The sequence below is a fragment of the Poecilia formosa genome, unplaced genomic scaffold, assembly GCF_000485575.1.
Source record: "Poecilia formosa unplaced genomic scaffold, Poecilia_formosa-5.1.2 Scaffold99, whole genome shotgun sequence".
Lineage (NCBI taxonomy): Eukaryota > Metazoa > Chordata > Actinopteri > Cyprinodontiformes > Poeciliidae > Poecilia > Poecilia formosa.
The window spans coordinates 189394-213001 of NW_006800038.1; the positions used below are offsets into that span (position 1 = coordinate 189394).

The window sequence follows — 23608 nt, forward strand, 5'->3', positions numbered from 1 at the left end:
ATTACAGCCACCTGTCGCCCCTAAAGCGAAAGGAATGTCAAACATGGGATGAGGCGATGCATGTGCAGCTTTTAGTTAAAGCTATAAAGCAGTTGTTTGCAGCTGCTTCGGTTCTCACCTCGGCAGTGCACTGCCAGGTAACATGGCATGTCTTCCATGTATGCTCAACACGTTGCATCACAAAGATCATTTCCATTAATGAAATTGTGATTATTTTCTGACCTGGTGGTTCCACTGTGGGATTAATCTGTAAAAGTTTCCTTTTCTAGGGGTGAAGTGTTTGTGAAAAACTTGCACAACGCTTTCTTGCGTTACGAACCAGAGAGTGAAGTTACTTAAAAAAATAAAGAAGCTAAGAATTAAGGCTGTTCTCACACAGTTTCTCATCCTTCTCAGTGTGTTGTTCTAAAAATGTGCTTCAAGTGGGCCAATGAGTGAGTAGATGATGGTCTTTGATGGAACATCAAGTCCTTTATGAAGTTTGTGTGTAGCTTTTTTGTAAACTTCATGCATGAAGAGTACACAGTTCCCCATTTGTACTGACACTGGGATGGGTTAGTTTAACTTTTACCATATTTAAGAATAAACTGACAATCAGAGGGTGACATTTAGATGCTGTATGAGAAACCATAAGAGGTCAAATAATTATGAGCTCAATCAATCAGAAAGTAGGTCAGGCTGCCAGCAGTTGGAGTCATATTGTGTATTCCTCAAGGTGAGGTCAATGAATATTCATCAGTTGAGCATCATAAAATTAAGAATCAATCAAGTCAATCATGTTTTTTGTATAACATACTTCAGCAACAAGGCAGTTCAAAGTGCTTTACATCATAAAGACGCCATACAGTCACCAGTTGTGAAACCAGTAACAAAACATTACATTTTCTGAAGTGTCATCATTAATACTCATCAAATACTGTGTGATGGTCAATGTTCCAGTTATTATGGATTAAAATATGGGAAGACAGTTACTTGGTCACTGTCACAACATTTAAGAAGCACGTGGATAAACCCTGTAGCAGAGACACACATGTATGGTACATGTGGCACCACAGATGATGCTCACGCCATGAAATTTATCACCTTACCCAAAGGAATTCCTAGCAGCCCTGCTTACATAAAGATCAAATTGCATATTTTAAAATATCAGTTGTGTAGGAAGGTGATGCTGGATTGTTATCTACCAAAGGCGGAATGTCTTCCTACACCATTCAAACATAATGCAGATATTCAATGGAGTGATTGGATAAAATGTGCTGCACAGATGGATGCCCTGGGAGAAACTCATCCAGTTTTTCTGTGTGCCAAGGACAATTTAAATTTTAGCTAGAAGCTCATTTTACAGCGTATGCACCGAGAACGAAAGCTACATCAACTTGTTAACCCTCGCTGTGTGAGAGTAATTACTTTTAATACCACAGCTAAAATGATTTATTTGGTCTATTTATGTATTTGATAAGACTTTCCCGCATACAGCTCTTGCTGGTGTAGAAATCAAATCAAATTAGTGCTCCGTTGTCTCTCACGGATTGATGCATCTTTAGTGACACCTCCTGCAAAAATCATATTTTTAAACTGGATGGTGAAGCTATGTTTTGATATCTTGATACAAAATGCTGTATTATGTAAAATATCGACTGACTTGTGGAAGGCGGTTTAGAAGACATTACAGAGTTAGTTGCTGTTAAACTGAAATTTTCCTGGATGGCTTAAAACCATGAGGAGAAAAGAAGGCAGATATAAAAACAGAGCACAGAAATAACAGATTGTTGTTAAGAATGTAAGCAATCAGTGAATGCAATTCAATCACATTGTATATCTTATGCAACAGATGAATATCATTTCATCAGGTCTGATCGGTAGCGTACAAACTCCCCAGATTATTGCTGTAATTTGCTGCAAATCGTCTTTTACGTCACATATTTATGTAACTGCACCACTTTAGAAACAATTGTCATAGTATATGGTTTTATCACAGAAATCATGACAGCTAAAATAAAAGTAAATTTCTGTCTAGTTAAGCAGAGTCTCTTGGTAGCCAGCCTCCTCAGCGATCCGCTCATTATGTTTCTTAAAACAAGCTGAGGAAAAAGCCGGGCTGTTTCTCATATGACAAGCTATAAAGATCCAACACTGTTGCATTTCTAATTATATTAAACAGAACTGAAAGTGAACACACTTTGATACTTCCTTGAGGTTACTCTTGTCCATTGCTATCCCATTTGAATGTGCAAACTAAAACTTGCACCACCATAGTCAATTTTGCAGAGTAGCCAAAATTTAAATGAAGCCACTTTTTTTTTGGTGGAAAGCGCTGAGATCATACCTCTCCCATCCAGGTAGATAAATGAGAGCAGGCTGCTGATGTTGCATTTTGATTCAAAGGTTAATTGACGGCAGAAGTATTTCACTCACTCAAGTGATCCTGTTTGCTGCATCCGTTACAAGTACAAAGCTGCCATGCTTGGATTGTTAAGAGGGATGTCCAGATTCTGAGAGGTTCTGAGCACTGAGCTGAAGGTCATGTGTGATGTAGTGAGCCGATACGGTTCCTGATGTTCAGTTAATGTTGGAGACAGCATTAAATGTCACTGAATGAGCAATTCCTCATGGAAGAGGTTTTCATTTTAAAAATCCTAATGAAATCAGTATTATGACTATGTTGACATGTGGATAGCTGTTGTTTTTTAGCAGCATAGTTATAATTCCTGTTTTGAGCATCATTAGTATCTACTCAGCTCCTCTAGGATTTATTTTTTAATCAAAAATATTAGAGAAATAAAGCAATGTTTAAAGAAGACAACTGAGATTAACAATGACACCAATGTGTTTAGAACAACAAAATAATAAAAATATTTAAGATCTGTGAAAAGCGGAATAAAAAATAATATTAATAGCAATAAAGCAAACAAACAATCTAGTTGTTAAGGTCTGAAGGATGCTCACCCAGACTGTAATTAGTAATCATTCCACAATTAAAAGACTGATGTTTGTTTGGAAAATGCAATTAACGCAGTTAATCTATCTCCTCTATTTTTGCATCACATGATGTAAATCATTAAATTGTTTTTAATTCAAGTTTTTAAAGTTAGAATTGCTTAGCTTAACTTAGCTTGCTTCCTACCTTAATGTACATTTAAACATGCAAAGTGGGAGCTGTGGCTTTTTGTATCTAGTAATTGTTAACAAAAAATGTTTGATTATTTGACTATACTTGTATTTTCAGGTATAGTGGAAACCTACACATTTCCATTCATAAAACCTTCAGGCTCCCTCTAACAACAGCAACAACTGCTTATTTTAACACTTCACAACTAAATATACTACCTTAATATGCTGAAATACCCAAAGTGGAAACCATCTTAGAATTTATCCAGAAGCTAACATCTGCAGTCTTCCTTATCTCTTGCTGTTGGAAGTTCAGCCAATCAGCACCAAGGATTGGCTACATTGCAGCAAAAAAGGATATTCTAGGTGAAGACCCTTCACCTAGGTCAACTAGCTTCCCAATTCTTGTTTTATATAAATACATATGTTTTTATGTATTTTAGTTATTATATCTGGCAAACTGCAATACTGAACTGCGGATAGGCAGGAGTTCACTGCAAAACACTCCAGTCAATGAACTGTAAAACAATGTAAGATTTTATAAATTAAAAACACAACTTATAAAAAAAGAGAGGAAAGAAGAAAATTGTTGGCTTCATGTACTGTATTGCACTATGACACTTTGTGTTTACATGGAGTTTTTGTCACATTAGTTACGTTTTGAATCTTTTCTAGTCCTTCCTGAAAAATCTGCATTTTGGATCATGTGTTCTTTAAATTAGACAAAAATTCTACATGTAATTTTAGAAAAATCAGAAACATCCTGTGCGAGAGTCACAAATTTGTCACTCAAATCTGTACTAGTGTAAATTCTCACTGTAAGAACGGCCAAGTGGCTCTCTGTAAACCCATTTCATGGCTTAAAACTGCAGTGAAGGATTAGGAGGGAATTAAGTGTTTCATAAGTGAACAGATAGAGAGAAGAGAAAATGTCAATAACTGTGAGAATGATGAGCATCTACTGATGTGCTGCTGGTCACTGTAGCACTGACAAGGATGATTTCAGCTCAGTATGCTCACCAATGCAGGAGCTTCCGTCTAGCTGGTAGGATCCATTGTCATGGAAACCACTTCTGCATTCACAGTGGTACCAGCCGGGTAGGTTGACACAGCGGGAGTGGTTGTGGCACTCGATCAGGCCCTCTGCACACTCATCTATATCTGAAGACATGAAAACACGGCAGCAACAGAATCAGCTGCAACATATTTTATGAGAAGAAAACTTGAACTCGAAAGCTCACCTCATTTGTGTTTTTTGATATCATGTCTTTCTAAATCTGAGCAGCGCATGGCAGCTGAGGCTGATCTAATCAGAACAAATCACTGCTGCAACCGCAGCGCTGAAGCAGTGGCTGCCCACGTCAACCAGCCCCTCAGTCTACCGGAGCAGTAATCAACTCTCAAAAAAATCACTTTGTTTTATAGCAGAAACATTTTTGCTGTGAATGTTTTCATATACCTTCCTCTTTGCTTGTTTCAGTTTTCTTACTCAGCAGACTTTGGCGTGCTGCATGCATACACATGCTCAGCCACGAGGTTTAAGGTCTTTGCACCTTCTCAGGAGAGTAAATGTGTCTCATCCATTATGTATGCTGTTAGCTCTGCTCCTCATCTACAGCTCTTTCCCTGCTGGCTGTAAAAGCTGACCTGCGTTCACGCTTTAGCTAAGGTGTGACTGAAGGTCGCACCTTCAATCACGTTAATGCAGAACGGGGAAAACAAAAAAACCACAGTGAGGGAATCTGCATCGACTTCTGAGTATTTTCCAAGCAACTAATGTTGAAGAAGTTGGTGGTGTGAAATTTATACTTAGTACTAAATAGTATCAATAAAAAGACTTGAAAGAAAAAGTATTGTTTCAGTATCAGTGTTTTTTTATTATTATTTTTGTCATATCACAATCAAAGATGATATGCTTTATCAACCAATCAACTTTGAGTTTTAAACCAGTTATTTGTGTGACATAATTTTAGATTTACAGATACAGCTAATCACCTCCGTGACTTAACCAAGTTGGATATTTCCCAGATTTTCAGTGTCACCACCCCGCTTTTCATTAAGATTCATTATTATTTTCCCATGTCAACATCAAACTTAAAACTTTTTAAACCATCATGTGTGGTTTAAGCAACTTCACTCATTGGTTCACTGAAGTTATTTCAAGATTTTTCCATTATTTCATTGAACTGTTTTACAACTTTGATTTTACAATCAACAACCTTCCATTTCCATTTCTTTTATGTTTTTGAAAGTATTTGAACACATTTAATAGCAATTATGTTGGTAAATATTAGACATATTCTCATATATCTTTAAAAGCCATGAGTGTGAAATACTCTAAGATTTCCTAAGAGGAACTGCAATAAGTAATAAGATACGTATTAATTGAACTAATTAGCAGTTCAGCCTTTATGCAGGCTGTGTGAATCTGTATTTGAAATGCTACACCATTCTGCTAAGTCATCTTTGTTTGGGACATGATTCAACCAAGCTAAAGTTGCCATAGAAAGAAAAAATATTTTTGTTTATATGGTTGACCAAATGAGAGAAGCTGACCTGATCTCATACCTGCTGAACCAGCCTGCGTTTGACATGTTAGTTGTGCACTGCCTTATGTTGTATTTGCAAATAAATTCACTCATTTTATTTGAAAACTGGAAACAGTGAAATATTTACAGCTAGTAAAATTGTTTTCACAGTATGATTACATCTTTTTAAAGGGCCCTATAACCACTGAAAGTCAGCAAATGTTCTGTCTATAAAATCTGTTTTGATGTCTTTCCACTTTGTTGCATTAGTAGTACACACTTGAATGGTCTAAAGCTCCACACTGACTTTGTTTTTGTTTTGTTTTTTTTTTTACCTTGGGTATGGTCAACCACATATTTTCTGGCTCCTGCAAATGTTAAAACTGATCCTGTTGCTTTTGACTACAATGCATTAAGCAGTGAGTGTGCTGGAGTGTGCACTGGTCTGGTGCAGTTTGGTAATAAGATGTGACAGTTGTCTGGAGGGTTGCCCTCTGTCAGCCTCTCAGGTCAAAAATCTGCTCATAACTACAACAAAAATATTCCCTCTTTGAAGGTCCATTAGAAGAACAAAAAGCTAGAGGTGGCTGTTGGCTGAGAACAGCTAACAGCTCAGTAGAAGAGCCCAGCTGGGCAGAACAAAGCTCACATAAACGTGGTTCAAATAACCTTTAAACAATAAAGATACTGGCTTTAAAATTTCCTGACTTCAGAAATCTACTCTGGTTTTCTGCACTCAAGTTAATACACATATCAGTATTTATATTCATATGTTATGTTAAGTTCAATTTCAAAATGTTATAATAAAAACAAAATAGCTCTTTGTTAAACCATGAAGAAAATAGTTCTCTTTGTTAGTGTAATTAAAAAAAAGAGGTAATCCAAATGCATCTAACTCTCCTAAATGGTTTCACAAATACACACACAACTTTAACTGGTCCCTTTAGCCTCGTTAATAGCATACAAGATAATTGTGTATTTGAATTTACAGTTTAACAGGACGATACGTCTTCTGTTAACATTAAACATTCAGACAGTTTTTTATATTATTGTCTTGTCAGTTGTCCAGACTAGAGTATGTAATGTTTATTGTTATAATGGATTTGTTATATATTTTCATTGTTTCAGACTTGCAGAAATGTTGGGTGTGATTAGAGAACACGCTCAACTATTGCATTGTGACTGGAATATATCTCCACTCTCCTGTTTAGACCAACATGGTTGTATTCACTGGCTCAGTGTTGTGTCTGTTGTTGAATTGAGATACTGTATTACACAAAAAAGCTGAGGAGTTGACCACTGACTGTTGTTTTTCTTTCTTACAGAAGCATAAAATGGAGACATCTACGTGATACAGCTGTACAACAGTGCTGCTTACATCAATCATAGCGTCACTAAACAGAAATTCATCACAGGCAACACATTGTGTATTTTGTCAGTGTGATTGTGGAAAAGAAAAAATACCTTTCAACAATAAAGGCATAATGTGTTACATTTTCCAAAGATTACGGCAAAATGTATGTTTGTATAGCTTTATGACTTGTTTTTGATGTCACCTAAAGCAGAACACAACTTGTTAATTCATAACTAGGATTAAAAAACACATTTTATCTAAAAGCTGAGCTCCTATCCAGCTTTGTTCTTCAAAGCCATGGAGTCTGAACAGAACAATGTAAGCTTTTAAATGAGGCTTTGCTGTTCAACGTGTCAGTGTGGCCGTAATGTGAGTGAAAATGCGCACTGAAACACAACGTCCTCCAACTTATACCACCATACATCATATTAGAGCTGCTGTCAGCTGCTAGCAGTCTGTGCAGAAAAGTGACTGATAAACCTTACCGTCTGAATACACTTCATACAATGTTTTACTCTAACTCTCCCTAAAGTTGGGAAACACTTGAATTACAAAAAAAAAAGAAAATCTCCATGCAATGATGAACCGTAGCTATTTCTATATGTACCCATCCACAGTAATCTCATCTCATCTCATACTTGTCTTCTGGTAAACACAGCTTAAGAGGATGCTGTTAAATCACAACAAAACGGTGTGTAATTGTTTTAAGCTGCTTACACAGTGGGGTTTTTATCTTTTCTAAAGTAATTGAGAACATAATCCAGTATATTTAAAAAAAAAAAAACTCTACATAACCACAGAGATATTTACTATAGTTCCTTTGCTATACACAAGCTGTCAATGGACAACTGACAGAGAGAACATGGGGGGGGGAGGGAACGTGTGAGTGCAGCACAACTGCAAGAACTGTGGCATTGATTCAAGGCTGCAACTCAGCACAGGTCTCTGCAATACTGGTGACACGGCTGCAAATACATTCTGTGACAAAAACTGTCATCCTCAACTGCTGAAAAGGAGAAACAGAACTCAGTGAAGTTACCCAGACAACCCTAACCGATTCCACTGCCAGAAGGAGACAAAGCGGTTCCCTTGGGTACCATATGCAGCAACTGACATAGGAAACGCGGTACTAAACATTCCCTGTTAAAAGTTTCCACAAAATGTGCCATGTACATTGTCACCACCAACTCATGTGATAGCTTTGAAGGTGTTTCCATGTTTACTCACCCAAAGATAGAGGAATGACTGAACGGAGTGAGATTGAGCCCTTGTTATTCTTATCTTGGCTACTTTTATTTATTTTTTTGTTGGAACAAAATCTTGCTCTGTTCTAGGAGACTCAATGTGCCACGGCTGCTTCACAAGCAAAATTATTTTAAAACAAAGACTTAAACAGATAAAAAACAAATGGGAAAACACCTAGAGAACAATAAATTCTCAAAAATAACAAAAAAGGTTTTTCACTTTGTTGACTGCATTTGTTTCATGGTTCATGTAAGTTTTTGTTTGTTTGTTTTTTTTATAAACGTCCCTAATTGACTCTTACTGTTACTTTTTAATGCTGATGTTACAAAAATGAATGAACTGAAAACCTGACCACCCGAGATGTTTGTTTAATGAAACTACGTACATTTGGTGTAAAAACACTTTCTGACTACTGCTATTTAAAGTCTTGTTTATCACAAACTTACTGACCTTCTTACTTGGACTTAGTAAATGTTCATCCTACTTTCACTAAGTCAATATCTGCTGTTCAGTTGGTTTCTTTGTGGTTGTGTATAAAAGAACATTTTTCATCGCTGGTGTCTGTGCGTGTGGCCAAGCACAGCCTTCTCCTCTCTGTGCCTGTGAAAGTGAAGTGGACAGATGACCTTCCTGTGATATGAGGTACAATATGCTAGACTCCACACTCCATCAATCTGGGTTAGAGCCATGAAAGGGAGGAAGCAAGACAGCAACTCCACTTTTTCTTCTGCTTCCTGCTATGACAATCCAAATAAGAGCTCTTAGCACTGTTCGGAAGACTTTCCTTCAGCCTCATCTGTGAATATTGTCATTGGAAAATAAAGGCTTTTTGACAGCCCATATCTATTAAGAGCAGTGAAATTCACCTCACAGGGAAAACCTGGAACAAATCCACATAGAGACTAAAATAACTCAGAAGGTCTCTGGAGAGCCTTCTACCCTGCTGAGCTTTACATAATTACACTTATCTGAGCTCTACTAACCTACTCCAACAACTTCCAGCAAAACATTGCATTAAGCATTTACAAGAATATGAACCTGAAGATTAATCAGAACGCAGAGAGCATGACAGAGCTGCTATACAAGTACTAAAGAAAATCACTATTGCTACCTAAATTAGGTTATCATGTCAAAGAACAGATGAAATTGTGACCTTTTAGCAGTCAATATTTGTTTGATTTGTTTATGCTCAGGTAGGAAAATCACTTCCTTTCATTGCTGTAAGAAGACAATAATTGATTGTCAGTTTTACTACAGGTGTCAAGCAATGTAGGTAATGTCTTCAATGAGCATCCTAAGGTAGGCAATGAAAAGGGCCTTACTAAAAAAAAATATCAGCAATATTGCTGAGTACTACATAGTACATTATCCAGAGGTATTGGAGAGATGTGTTAGTCTAACTTCTCCTTCTTGTATTTCGCCTCACTGGACATTTCCACAGGTGAATCGATACGAGGCATAGATTAATGCTAACTTTACTCTGCTGGGCTCATTTTGGATTCCATAACTATTTACCACACAGAAGCAGTGATGTAGCATGAAAACCATTCTGGGTGGTTTCTACATGGACCTTCACACAACAAATGAATTCAGTTAATAACATCAAGTATATGTCTACATACAGAATGTTGACCAGTTAAGTCTTGTTAGTTTAAAGTGGCATTTATTTAAAATTAATCCAATTAAATTCTATAGTCAGAATCTGTAGGAAAACCCAGAAAATTAAGAAAGTCTCTTACTTCATGTAGTGAAAATTATCACATCAAATCAAAGGCCTGCTGTCTTATTCAGAACAGCCACAAAAACAAGCTAGTCACAGACAAAACCTGTTAGGACTGGAGTTTCATTAAAACAAAAAAAAAAAAAAAAAAAAAAAGTCAAATAAGAAAACCCCAACGTAAAAGCCTTTCAAATCTCAGGATATTTCAGACTGACAGTTAAGCAAATTTGAAAAATGATTACATTTTTCAAATTTGAAAAATTTTAAATGGTTAAATTGTATTACATTTTCTGTTTCAGACAGAAAATGTAATACAAATGAAAAAAAAAAATGTTATTCAGTGAGTAGATGTTGTCTAAACCAACTCAGATGCAACAGCCTGGCTCCATCATCAAAAATCAGTCAAAGGGATCCAAACACAAGCACAAGACCAGTAGTTGAGGCTGGTTTATAATGTCTGATGCATCTAGAAAATGATGTTATTTTGGCGACTTAGATCTTAAGGTAATGCTTAGCAACATTACTCTGCACATTGTAATGTAAAAATCCAGTTCTATAATGTTTATATTTTCATATTTTAAGTCTACATTTGCACTACAACGTATAGCATCCTGCTATATTTGGTTATGTCACTCATTTTTTGCTGATTGCTGTTTTGAAGGAACCAGGCAAAGGTAGACAGATGTGACTGGTGATTCAGAATAAATAACTGTTTTGTGCTTTGAACATGTTAATTTGTGTAAAAAAAAACAAAAAAACAGTCACGATCAAAGAAGATTGAACATCTTAGGCATTTTCTTTACTAAAGGTGATCGCCGGTTTTCGGTTGTATGTTGAAGCCATTCTTAAGCAAGGTGCATTCTCCCGCTTAGTCAACAGCGGTACTGTGTAGACTAAGCATTACATATTCATTTAGGTTATGTCACAATTCAACAATACGTGACATAAAACGGTCAGATTTATTTTTAAAAATGAGTCAGCAGTGATCCACACACGCTGCTTTTGGTCCATGTTATGGCACATTTAACTCTGAATCCTTTCAGCAGTGGAAAATGTTAGAACAAGGAATTCACTTCACCATAATCTGTTCAGCTTTTGATCCTGTGGAAGTGAAGCCTGAGAGAATGGGGTGACTATGTAAACCTACTGGAAAATAAAAAGAAACCCAGAAGAACGGATCAACAGGGTAGGCGTTACAAAGATCAGCGATAAGATCTACTCTCTTCCCATCAGCTTTTTATGTTCAGGTGCTTTCAGGTTCTCAGTGAAGTAGGTGGCAAAACTGAGGAGAAGAGATGGATTTTATTACACCAGAAGAACATGAAGTCTGAAAGTGGTTGGAAAAAGAAAGAAATGTTAACACAAGAGATAAGAGGCTCAGATGGAAATACAGCAGACAAAATTAAAATATAAACCGTAAACAGCTCACACACGACCCCAAAGGCAAAGCGGGAAAAACACAAACTGCTCTGTATGAACTGGAAGTAATTCATCTCTCATTCACATCTTCTTCGTTTTATTTAGATCTATAAATCTGCTTGAGGTACTGGAAAGTTTTCAGGGAATTTAAAACCTGAAATTGCACTTTTGCTCATGTAAGAAAGGAAATGAACGTAAAATGGACATCAAAGTGTTTAACATGATCTATACACAGTTTAATTTTAAATAAAATATCTCCTTTAAATCCCAATTCAACCTTAAAATCTAAACAATATAGCTTGAGTTGTCAGTAAGAACTGTTTACATGCTGTTATTTTGCAACCTCAGTAAATTATGTGTATTTTGCATATGTAGAAACATGCCTCGACATTCACAGACTACGAGACAGACAGATTTTCCACGGTAGCACATCAATAAGAACCTAAGGCAGCAACCAAAAGGCCACAGGGAGGAGCCTCATTAGCAGGATGTCTGCATTTTGGTGTCCTATTAATGGGGAAGCTGCTTTCAGCAAATTATTACCTATTTTGCATAATGTTTTCCTTCCCTTGCCCTTCTGAAGTTCTTCAAGGAAAACATGCAGGATCATTTTGCAAATGCAATTTTGTAGTTTTTCAACCCAATCTGTCTCTTTGCTTCTAATCAAAAATAATTTCAATTTAGAGCCACAAATAATAAGCTAGCACCAACTCAGAGAGGAAAATATTATGTTTGCGAAAAAGGTTTTATTCTGAGAAAAACATTGCTGAACATTTAAAATGCCACATTAGTGAACCAGTGGATTGTTTGATGTTGTTTATTTGTGGCAGTGAGAGTGTTAATTACATCTTGGATGACTGAATTCAGTAGCAAGTGATGCATCCAGATTAAGAATAATTCACGCTCAGACTTTTACATAATAAGTAGTAAATATGCCTTATCTACACTATCATTATTTGCAAAAATGCTCGCAACCAAACTTTTAAAAGAAAATAAAAATAAAATAAAAAAACTATTTGTCATAAGGACTTCTTCAACTTTGTTTTCTATTTGATTAGCATGATATGAGTTCCTTACTGTGTTACAGTTTTATGCAGCACACATTATATGAATGACACTCTAGATTTAAATTTAGATAATTCTTAGGCCTTTCAATTTATTCCTGTTAATTAAACTGTATAACCTGATTAAGTCTAATCATTTCGATGTGCAGTTGTATGCAGTTGTAGCAAAACCAAGGAAGATAAAATCATGTCAGACAACATGGATGTTTGGTGAAGAGAAGTGACAATTACAAGGGTGGGAAAGTTTTCTTGTGTACAGAACTAAGGGCTATGATAGAAGCCTGACTGGGTGTGGAAGTGAGAAGATTTATAACAAACCTTATTGAAAAACTATTGAAAACATGTTGTAAAAAGATGACCCGTGGTTTCTCTCACTTATGAGGGCTGGAAGATCACCTCTGTGAAATTACAACGCCAAGACAGAGAGGGATGACGAAAGTAGAAGATGTAGATAAAACAAAAAGATGGAAAATGAATTAACACATACTGACAAAAAGTGAGGGAATCAGAAAGATGACAACAAAATATAAGCTCATAGAAAGTAGATAGTGAAGGATATAATGAAAGGAATGAATGAAAATACAAAAGTGAGAGGAAGAAGGGTGAGAAATAAAAAAAGAAAGTAGAAATTGGCATGAAAGAGTGGAAAACAGTGATATGACATAAAAAAAGGACAAAGGGGAAAAAGTAAGTAGAATGAGTTGTTCAAAGATAAAAGGAGGGGTATGGAAGCAATTTGGGGAAAGAGGAGAAAGACAGGCGGGTTAAGGCTAAAATGGAACTACTGAGGAAGAGGAAATGGGAATAAGGCTACAGATAAAACAGAAAAAAGGGAGCGGGTTAAAGGTGCAGAGTAAAATAAAGAAAGAGGAAAAGCAGTAATAAATGGTGAAAAAAGGAAGAAGAGGGGGTTATGAAAAAGAAATGAGATAAAGAAGAGAAGCTAAAAGGAGTTAGAGCAGGAAAAATTAACTGTCCTTTCCTATGGCTCTCATGGGAGCCTCAATCTCTGCTGTGTCTAATTTAAATAAAGGGCCTGGAGTTGGAGCATAAATGTGTGTTTTGTATGTGTGCACATGGTTATAACTCCCAGTGGGTACTTTATCCCAATTCCACACCAACCATGTGTGCTTGGTGTCACAGAAACAAGTTCAGACTTTAACCCAGTCCAGTTCATACCTGAGCGATAACGGCACCAGCTCGAATGGGAAGACGGGTGAAAACTGGCTGAGCAGAGAGGCTGGGTCAAAACAATAAAATACATTGATCTGTAACTTGTACTTAGAATACAGTAATGAGAATGAAACAGCCCACTACATGATTATCTAAATGACAGCGCCAAATGTAGACAAATCTTTGCACCTACTTTAGGCTGAATAGTCACAGCACCGAGTTTTAGGCATTCTTCATGTCTCCAAGCAAGACTGTTGAGCTAAACACACTGATTTTGCAGTAAATTATCTCTAGGATGATTTATTTCCAGTCAGTTTGAATGCTCAGAGCTTTGCATCACTCACTTTCTGTGTTGTTTTCTACACGCAGTCTTAACGTGTATAAATAAAACCAAAAGCCACATTATTATGATAAAATATGTTCCTAAGAAGCTGTATACATTAACTTGTAATGTGCTGTGAACAGTATTTAGACCTTTTACTCATCATGATCTGCATCTTCTGCTCTGTGATGTTTGCATCTGTGTCAGACAGAAACCTTTCCACAGAAAGAAAATAATCGGTTTTCGCAGCTTTCTTGATTGAAATTATGAGTCTGTACTTAGCATTTCTGAACACAAGGTGAGTACTTGAACTACGCTTTGAGTGATTTTATGTACCTGTTTCACAGCGGCGTCCTGTAAATCCTGAAGGACAAACACACGTGTTTGGAGACACGCAGGTCCCTCCACTCCGACAACCATCTTCACAGAAAGCTAGAAGAACAAACAGCAATGAGTCAGTAAAGTCTCTCAGCATGTCATGGATGTGCTGCCAGGCATTAAACCACAAAAGGCTTTGAATCTGTGCAGTTAAACTCTGTGTGAAGTGGTACGGCATGTTAAGGCACAAAGCACCCCACGGATTGCCTTAATAGAAGCATTACAGAACTGACAATGTTTCCGTTTCTTTTATTTGTATGGGGCTAAAACCTTTAATTAAAATTTCCCTCTGGCATTTTCAACTTAAAGGTAGCATTATACAAAGTTTGTGTAGTAATTCTTAAAATGACTGTGGATTTGTTAAACTAGCTACATTTAATCATGAGGTAGGCTGGCCTTTACTTTAAAAGCCGGCAACAAGAAGTGTTTTTCAGAACTGAAACTATGACAACTAACAGATCTCCGCATTTATGCTCCCTTATGCATAATTGTAAGTTTATAGCAAAATTTGCCCACCAAAGCAGTCAAACTCCCACCTGCAGGTGGCAGTATTTCTTACTTTTACTTCACTGATCATTGTGTCTACATGTAGTCTTCATCTCATCTTTTTTCTCCTATGTAGATTTTGGAAGGGTTCAACAATAAAAACATCCCACAATTCCTTGCAAATACTTAAAAGTAGTACAAAGAAAATCTCTGATTTGATTGCAAAAAAAATAAATAAAGAAATCACAAAACAAAATTATGAAATCTTTCAAGCAGTAAGAAACATTGAAGATTTTTAATAATTTCATTTAAACCTTCAAACTAACAGAAGGTAACAATCCTGAAATTTGAAATCCAATCAATGCAAGTATCTTTGCAAGTCACACTTCAACACATCAGTGGTTTCAACACAAACACTCAGAACTCAAAGTTGTACACCATGCAAGTCAATAAAAAAAGTCACTGTGGCAATAAGGCTGGAACTAAAATAGGCATCAGTCATCCAAACATAATAGCATTCACTAATTATGACATTTCTAACCATTTTTGGAGGTAATGGACAGTTAAAAATCAGTTTAAATGATTAATCAGGAGTTTTTCTTCTTTCTCTAAAATCACGAGATGCAAGTAAACAGCTTGCACTACTCTGTGTTCTTATATCTTTTTTTCTGTATAACTGTAAATAAAAATACTGGCAGTTAATCAAGGCAGTCCTGATTTACTGTCTTGCTTTGTTGCAGCAAAGCAAATAGGATAAATAGACAAAACCTGATGAAGTGTTTAATGTGTTAGCTCAAAATGTGACTTTTTCATTTATTGTGCAACTTATTCTACATTTACTAAAATAGTAAAGATGAGACAAGAAATAGGTGCAAGATTTTTAAAAACATCAAAAAGTGAGAACAAAACAGCCAAAAATACATACTTAGTAAATGGTTTTAAAGTGTAAAGGATAAAACCAAAAACAGGGCAGGCTTAATTGAGTAAGATAATTAAACAGAAATTACTCAAGTAGTTCTAAGCTTAATTAATGACATGATTCAAGAGATGAGCCTTAATAGGTTGAAAAGCCTATTTAAAGTCACATACCGTAGGGCGTGTGAGCAAAATATCTGTGTGCAGCGGCTTGTCTCATATTAGTTTATGATACCAAAGAAAGACTATTTGTCTGCATAAATTATCATTATAACAATTTGGAGAAAAGGAGGCTAAAAATACAAACAACAGCATAGCAATAAATAACAGGAGAACCCAGAGCCAGGAGCCATTAGACCTATTCATCTAACTGGCTCTACTATTCAAGAACTTTTATCAGGCCCTCATTAGGAGCCCATTGCCTCTGCACTAATAAACCTCACTCCTAAAAATTAATTACATTTATATTGGCACGATTCATTTCCTGCTATAATTATCATTTCAACTTGATTAGCAAAATGCTGCCGGCCAGTTCAACTAAAGGCACAATGAGACGGAGGGGCATCATCAGCAGATCAGTGTGACAGGTGGGATTTTCTAAAGTCATACTGGAAATGAACGCATTCCCAGTATGACTTTATCCCAGTATATTCCAGTTTACAGTTGCCTCCATCACAGCAAAAAGTAAGGCTCAATAGGCATTTCCTGGAATGTTATTTCTACTGGCATTTATAAGATCTGCTTCTTCATTTTGTTGAATTAAAAAGTTCAGTAGATTCAAATTCTGTGAATTAATTGTTTATTGAAAACTTTTGTCTAATTGTAAAAGTTGTAATTCCCTCATATTCAGTTGATCCAGTGTACCCATTTTAATTTATCATTTTAGCTTCCAAGTGTCAATGTTACCAGGACCGGCGCAACAGGAACAGATGCAGTCTGTCCCGGGGTTGTGGGGAAACGAAAACCTTCCTTCAATATACTCATCTTGACCTCCAGCTAAACCATCTCTCTGCTTAAGTGAGACGGTTGCTGACTCGTGACTTCCTGAGACATGCTTATACTCATAGATTTGCTATTTGAGTTCCCCATTACATGCCATAGATTGCTTTCCAGTGGGGTGGTAAGAATGAAATCATTCCACTCTGCGTCATGGCAAGCCACTGCATTTACGTTCGTTGGGCATCCAGGGAGCCATCCCGGAATTAAGAGCAGGAAAGTCAGTGAATATTCCACAATTTACATTGTGTTATTAAGGAAAATAAAACAGTCGTAAAACTGGTAGAACAGAACTGATGTCACGATTAGCATCTATGCTGGTTTAGCAACAGTAGCATGGTGCAGATTGTAACCTCCTAATCATCACATATTCAAGACATTATGACCTCATAGATTTAAGAAAATTATGTTTAATTTCCCTCTATAAGTGTTTTGTGTTTCAGAAAAGTGAACTCTAGGATTTCAACAAAAAACATCAGGAACGGCAAAAGTGCCCAGAGCAGCTAGCTAACTTTGTTTTGCTGAGCAGCACATCTTTAATGAACCGATCATTCCAAAAAGCCAGTCAGGTAAACCTGTTGCTGTCATAGAACCAACCCAGGATGTTGATATCATAATATATGTTGGAACAGATACTAATTGTCTCTCCACTGGCCACAGAACTGAAACATATACCACTCTACTGCAATACAGCAAAAATGAACGTATAGCAGATCAAGTTTGCTTTTTTTTCATGGCATACAAAGATCAGGACTAACTAGAGAATAAAATAATACCTTTATTCTCCAGATGACCACAGCTTTTAAGGACAGTTTGACATTTTCTTGTGTAGTCACTGTAACTTAGAAACAACATGCTCTACCATTTAGAAACCACTGCTGTATGGAAATGTTTCACAAATGTCACAGCAGGAAGTAAGTGACAATGTTACTTCATTAATGGCAGCAGACCTAAACTGATCATATTAGCTAATAACTGACCAGGAGGGAGTCATAGATTATGCATGAAACATAACATTTAACTTTCAGCTTAAGAGAGACACCTTGGCAAAAGTCAAATCCTGTGGTTGAAACACAGTAGCATCCTCAAGATTGTAGAGCTTTCAAAAACTTTATGAATGTTTAAACACACATAATTTTAGATAAATGGCAAGATTTGAAACACAACCCAAAAACCTTTGGGCTGTAAGAGTTGTGATCACTGTAAGTATTAAACATTTTGAAAAGAAATTGAAATATACTTTTGATATTTGATTATGCATTTGATGTAGTCATCTTAATGTTAAAGCATAATTTTAAATGAAAAAATTAAGCCACGTTTCAGAAAAGCATCTAATTCAAAGAGTAAAATGCAGCAGTTAGCTGCATTTTCACTACAAATGTCTGCAAAACTTCATGAATATTATGCTGATTTTGCAATTGCTGTGCTTCCATTAAATAAGAAATGCAAATAAAATCACATGTGAATAAGTTTGTTCCTGTTGTCTTCTGGCTGTGATGCAAAAAAAGTTTTTAAATTGCAGTTTTGCAAATGAAACCTTTTCCAATGTGGCCAAAAAAACTCTTGGTAGCGCCAAAATGTTTTTCAAACATGGCATTTTTCCATTAAGCAAAGTAATTTTTGAAATGTCAAGTTGTGTATCTATATGGTCAAGGGAAATGCAGCTGCAGATTCTGCAAAGAAAGTAAATGTCCTGATTTACACATATAGATTTATAGTAAAGATAATCTTTACAATAAACATAGAAATTAGGTTACATGGATAAAGATATGAAGTGGTCTTAGCAGCATGTCTGGGAGTTGCTTTAAACTTCTTTCCAACTAAGAAACATGTGAATGTGTGTAGAGTCTGGCCTTGCAGCATAAACAATATGCATGCTCAAATGACTGCCTGTGGCTGATCATTAGTCTGCAGCGTTCCACTCCACTTTTTAGTATTGACTCAGCTCACCTGAGACATCAGGCAACATAGTTAAAAGGATTTGATTTCTATCTTTACTTTTTAAGAAAGAGGTTTTTTTTTGTAGAGGTTTTAAATCTATAAGTATATCTTCCAAGAGATGCAGCTTCCAATGAAAAGTCAGAGAGAAAGCACAATAGAGCATGCATATCCCTCGTGAAAACACCATTCATTACTTCTGAAAGAGCACCTTGATAATGGATGAACACAGCTTCTCCACTCTCTCATCTGCAACCCTAATCTCAGAGGACGAAAGATGCCTCCTGCCTCTTTGTTGCACAGGATGTGTATAATTTTTGCTGAGCTTTCTCACTAATGAATGCACAACAGCCAGCATAAACACAGACACAGAGGTTTACCGTCTGCTGCAAGAGAGGGCTGAGGAGACCAAAGCAAGAACTGAGAAAGAAGTACTGCCAGCCCTTTTAGTCATACAAATGCCTCACTTCGTTATGCATCAGGGTAAACGTAGTTCACCTTTAGCAGAACTCTCTGTTGGGCATTTTACCGAACATCACAGATAATGACTGCACTTACAAGACAATAAGAGCTTGGGCCAGGCCGTCGGCATGGATTAAAGATGCATTAAAGAAGGTTTTTACTGCCATAATGTATCTGCAGAGCGTTGAAAGGGTGGTTGATCAATACTGCTGACATGACAATTAATTCTGCCAGGTGCTTCCAGAGATTTCTTGCCTCTGAAAGACCATCCACACATTTTAAACTGGCCCTTAGGGTGGAGTGCTACAAGCAAATCTTCAGAATTACATCCTATCTGGATATCTAAGACATTAGAGAGCAAACTGAGAAATATGAAGGTTATGCATTGTTATATCTGTGCTGCCCATCAGTTTGATTCAGATGTTTGAGCTGGATCATTTGTTCACTGTACAATGCCATTTTACGTTTCCTGGGAATGAACTGGAGTTATTGTGGCTAATTATTGTTATTGTGACTAATCACTGTGCCAAAACAATGTCCATGTTTTGGTACAGTGTCGCATATTTTGATACATTTTCAGTTCAGCCGTCGGTTCACAGCTGTGAAATCCTTAATTGCACAAAGCCCAACAGATAAAACATGACTTTATCTCAAAATGATTTGAAAAGTTCGTCGTACAAACAGATGGCATCAGACAGCTAAGTAAATGTTGAGGTTTGAATAGCTTGTTAGACAGAAGACTGAAATAAATGCATACAGGCTTTAAAACCATTTTATACAACAGCTGTGCTCAAAATGCTCCATAGAGGTTCATGATCTCCCTTTAAAAACATCAAATCATTTTTACATTTATGACACTTTTTTGTTTTGTCTTCAATTTTTTTCCAGCTTTGTGTTGCTAAATAGCAAAATTGCTGTCTATAAAGTAACAATGTAAAGTTACTGCTTACATTTGTTTCATCCAAATGTCTTAAGGATGATTGGGGAATCACGTGACAGACTGTGCTCTGTATTTTCCAGGCACATAGTGCCATTTTATAGCAAAATCATGTAACTATGTTACAAGCTATATACATATCAAATATGACTTAAAATAAATATGACTTCATAATTTAACACCTTGAAATTGGGGCTTTGTCTTTAAAAACTCCCTTTAACCCTTTAACAACTAGCTGCTGGCTAGTCTGAAGGAGCCAGAGGAGTTTCAGGGGAGGAGATTTTGCCCAGCTAAATGGTTGCCATGAGAGACTAAGCGATTTCTCAAAAATACATGAAAGAATCAAGGCAACACTCCACTTTTGTTTTTGATGAGGGAAAAATATAACATGGTGTAAAGCTCAGAAAAGCCGACTTTACATAATACTTCCCCTTCAAGTCAGAGTGTAATACTTTGAAAAAGTAAAACAGCAGAACCAGGAACTAAAAGACAAGCTGCCCCAGAGCTTCATCTGACTATTCACAAATCATAATTGGATTTGGTGAGAGTGGAAGTGTACAAATTATATAATGAAAAGCCTCAGACGACAGGAGATGTCATGCTGGATCAACATCAGCACCACAGATAAAAATCTACATCGTAAGTCTCTCCATATAGTCATTTTCAAAAGAATAATGCCGGACTAACTCGGTGCAATGATTATGTTATTAGAGCTTTAGATTGAAATTATACATTTATATCCTCGAGCCCTCTATTGTTGGCTGAAATTACTTGAGCCACGTTTATGGTTTTGAATCCTGCTTCTGACTGGCCTCACATAGAATATATCATCAGTGCATAAATCCCACAAACCAGAAAGCCGGTTTGCCCCCATCGTAGTTGGTTGAGGCCCTGATACTCCATCACTTTTTGAATCAGGGGAGTAACAGAGGTGGAGTGACTTCTATGCATCAATCCTTTCACCAAACACAGGAAGGTGCCTTAATCCTGCTGTGCTGTGTTTTGTGAAAAAGTCGTTAGTCTGTGATCATCTGAAAAGAAAACTATGTCCAAGTTTTCACAGTGACACATATGTACTCTGGTCAATTTATTAGGGAAAAGTTGTTAAAGTGCTTAATGCAAATTGGAAATCAGCCAATGACGTGGAAGCAACTTAGGGTATCGAGATGTGATAGAGATGACTTACTGAATGAAGTTAAACCGAGCATTGGAATGGTTGTTGGCATCAGACAGGCTGCTCAGAGTATTTCAGAATTTAATGTACTTATTATTACATTCACAACCATTTTGGGGTTTTACAGAAAAACTGTCCCAATTATCCAGTCAGCATCGGTTGTGTAGACAAAAATTCCTTATGGCAGTGTAGGTCTAGACGAGACCGATTGAACTGAGGAAAGATAGATGATGTGAGTTTGGCATCAACTGCAGGCTCTACCTGATCAGACAGCCAGACTTATCATCTGATATCTGCTTCTCCTACTCACACTACCTCTATAAGGTAACAGAATGGCACAAGATTCTGCACAATTACCATATGTACATGAAAACAAGCATTCATTCTTCAATTATTTATCGAAGACAACACTAGTGCTTTTTTTTTTTTCTTCCCCCCAAGACACTTTCACAGATTTAAGCAAACAGCTTTGGTGCCTCTGGCTAAGACATAGAGCTCTTAAAAAAATAACTATTTCTCATGATAAAAGGGATGCTTCATTTCAAAGTACTTTCATGAAATATTCCATGTTCAACTAAAGCTACAGTAGTAGACTCCATAACAACATCTGCCTCTATGTAGGAGCTTTACTTCCCCCCCTAGGGGTATGGCTTCCCTGCTAACTTTTATTTTGGGTGATTAGTGTGTCACATAATGATTTACTTACTATCCAAGTACTGTGCAAAAGTGGGTGCTAGAAGTATTACATATGTTAAATAATATGTCTTTTACTAAGGAAATAAGTTTCACACTAGGGGTGTTATAAACAAATCACACATTTGAACATCCAAATTTGACCATGAAATGTAAAGCTGTCATAAAATTCTAAAGCATTTCTAAGATGGCCAACTAATTATTTAGCTACAACTATTTTTAACTAACTAATTAAATAAGTCCAAAAAATAGAAATTCTAACCCTGTTATCAATGAGATCATTGTGTCATTTATAAATTGAACTAATTTATTTAAAATATTGCATGTTTATTGTGTATAGTTCAGCAGTTGAAAAAGAAACAAACATGGAAAATGTTCTTTTTGTCATTCTGATGGCCCACAAGTGCTTTCAGCTCAATGATTTTGAGCCTCATAGCAAAACGTCTGGACAACATTTCCCCTCGGTTTAAAGGAGTTTCAAACGCCTGATATGTTTTTACATTGGGGACCCCTCTGTGCACCCTTTGTAGCTTAAATGTTAATATGGTCATTTAGCTTCGAAGGTTTTTCAGGAATCAGAAGTATGTTAAGTGCAATCTCAAAATAAACTTTTGGTTTGGAATGTGACAAATGGTAAATATATCATGCTATTTATGCAAGAAGTTCTGACAGAGTGCAGCAAAGAAATAGCTTTTATTCATAGGCTGATTAATATTCTCTAAGAAAATAAACACTTAAATAGCATGATGAAGTAATTGTACAAAAGCCAAGTGTTTTCTGTAAATATATTCAGATTGTAGAAAAAAATCTTACAGAACAGTAAAGAAATTCTTTTTTTCCTCCATGATCTTTTTTTTTTTCCATTTTCCAATTTCCATATTAAAAAAGAAAAAAAAAAACAACTGTTGACAAGCAACCCCACAAATAAAATGTGAATTTGTCTCTGTGCCTGTTTTGCAGCAGAATCAGTGTGTGGCAGACATTAATGAGCTGTTCACAGTAGGTCTGAATAATTTTATCCATTCTTATCTGTGGAAAAGTCACAGGGGCATGAACCCATCAGAGCAGCCGGGGGAAGGAACAGGGACGTCCTTGGCAGCTCGGTGTGAGGAGCCTTCATAGCGGAGGGTGGTGCAGGATAAGCGACTCCCTCCGTCTGAATCCATTAACGACAACCTCACAGGTAGGCAAATGACACCACTGTTTTCTACAAGCTCTGCTGCGGCTCAGCTCTCTGATAAGAAGAAGTTTACTGCTGAGAGGCGAGATGTAGTGGCGGAATTGACTATGACCCACGTTGCTGGAATCTGGAGGGGGGAGATGCATCATGCAGAGCCAGATTTGATTACAACAAGACATTTCTGTTTTACTTGTTTACAGTTTTACCTACGAGGGGAAATCCACTGTTTATGCTCCTTCAAAACAAGAGAATAATCAAATGACTCCGGTCCTCCACCCATCCACAAAAGAGATTATTGGAAAGTAGCTTGGGATGCTCACAGCAGAAAAAAATTAAAAAGTATGTTTTTCTGGAATCAGGCAGCACAGTTTGGTTTTATTAGTGTTTGAAGGGAATCTCAGCATTTAGATACAACTTGTAATCTGACTTCTGTTTATAATTTGGGTGAAAGCAGCTTTAACCTGTTTCGCTCTAAAGACCGGTTAGAAAGTAAGGCGCTGATTAATCACTAGCTTT

At 36.6% G+C, this 23608-nt stretch overlaps 1 protein-coding gene across 2 annotated transcripts in view; it reads right to left on the reverse strand.

The window, feature by feature from the left end:
• Positions 1 to 23608, reverse strand: part of LOC103142621 (protein kinase C-binding protein NELL1) — a 229172-nt gene that overhangs the window by 16531 nt on the left and 189033 nt on the right. For both annotated transcript variants that reach the window (XM_007558768.2, XM_016674700.1), the window contains 2 exons: positions 14270 to 14365; positions 4129 to 4269 (listed from right to left, as the gene is read on the reverse strand). In XM_007558768.2, the coding sequence (XP_007558830.1) occupies positions 4129 to 4269; positions 14270 to 14365 (237 nt within the window). The remainder of the gene's footprint in view (positions 1 to 4128; positions 4270 to 14269; positions 14366 to 23608) is intronic.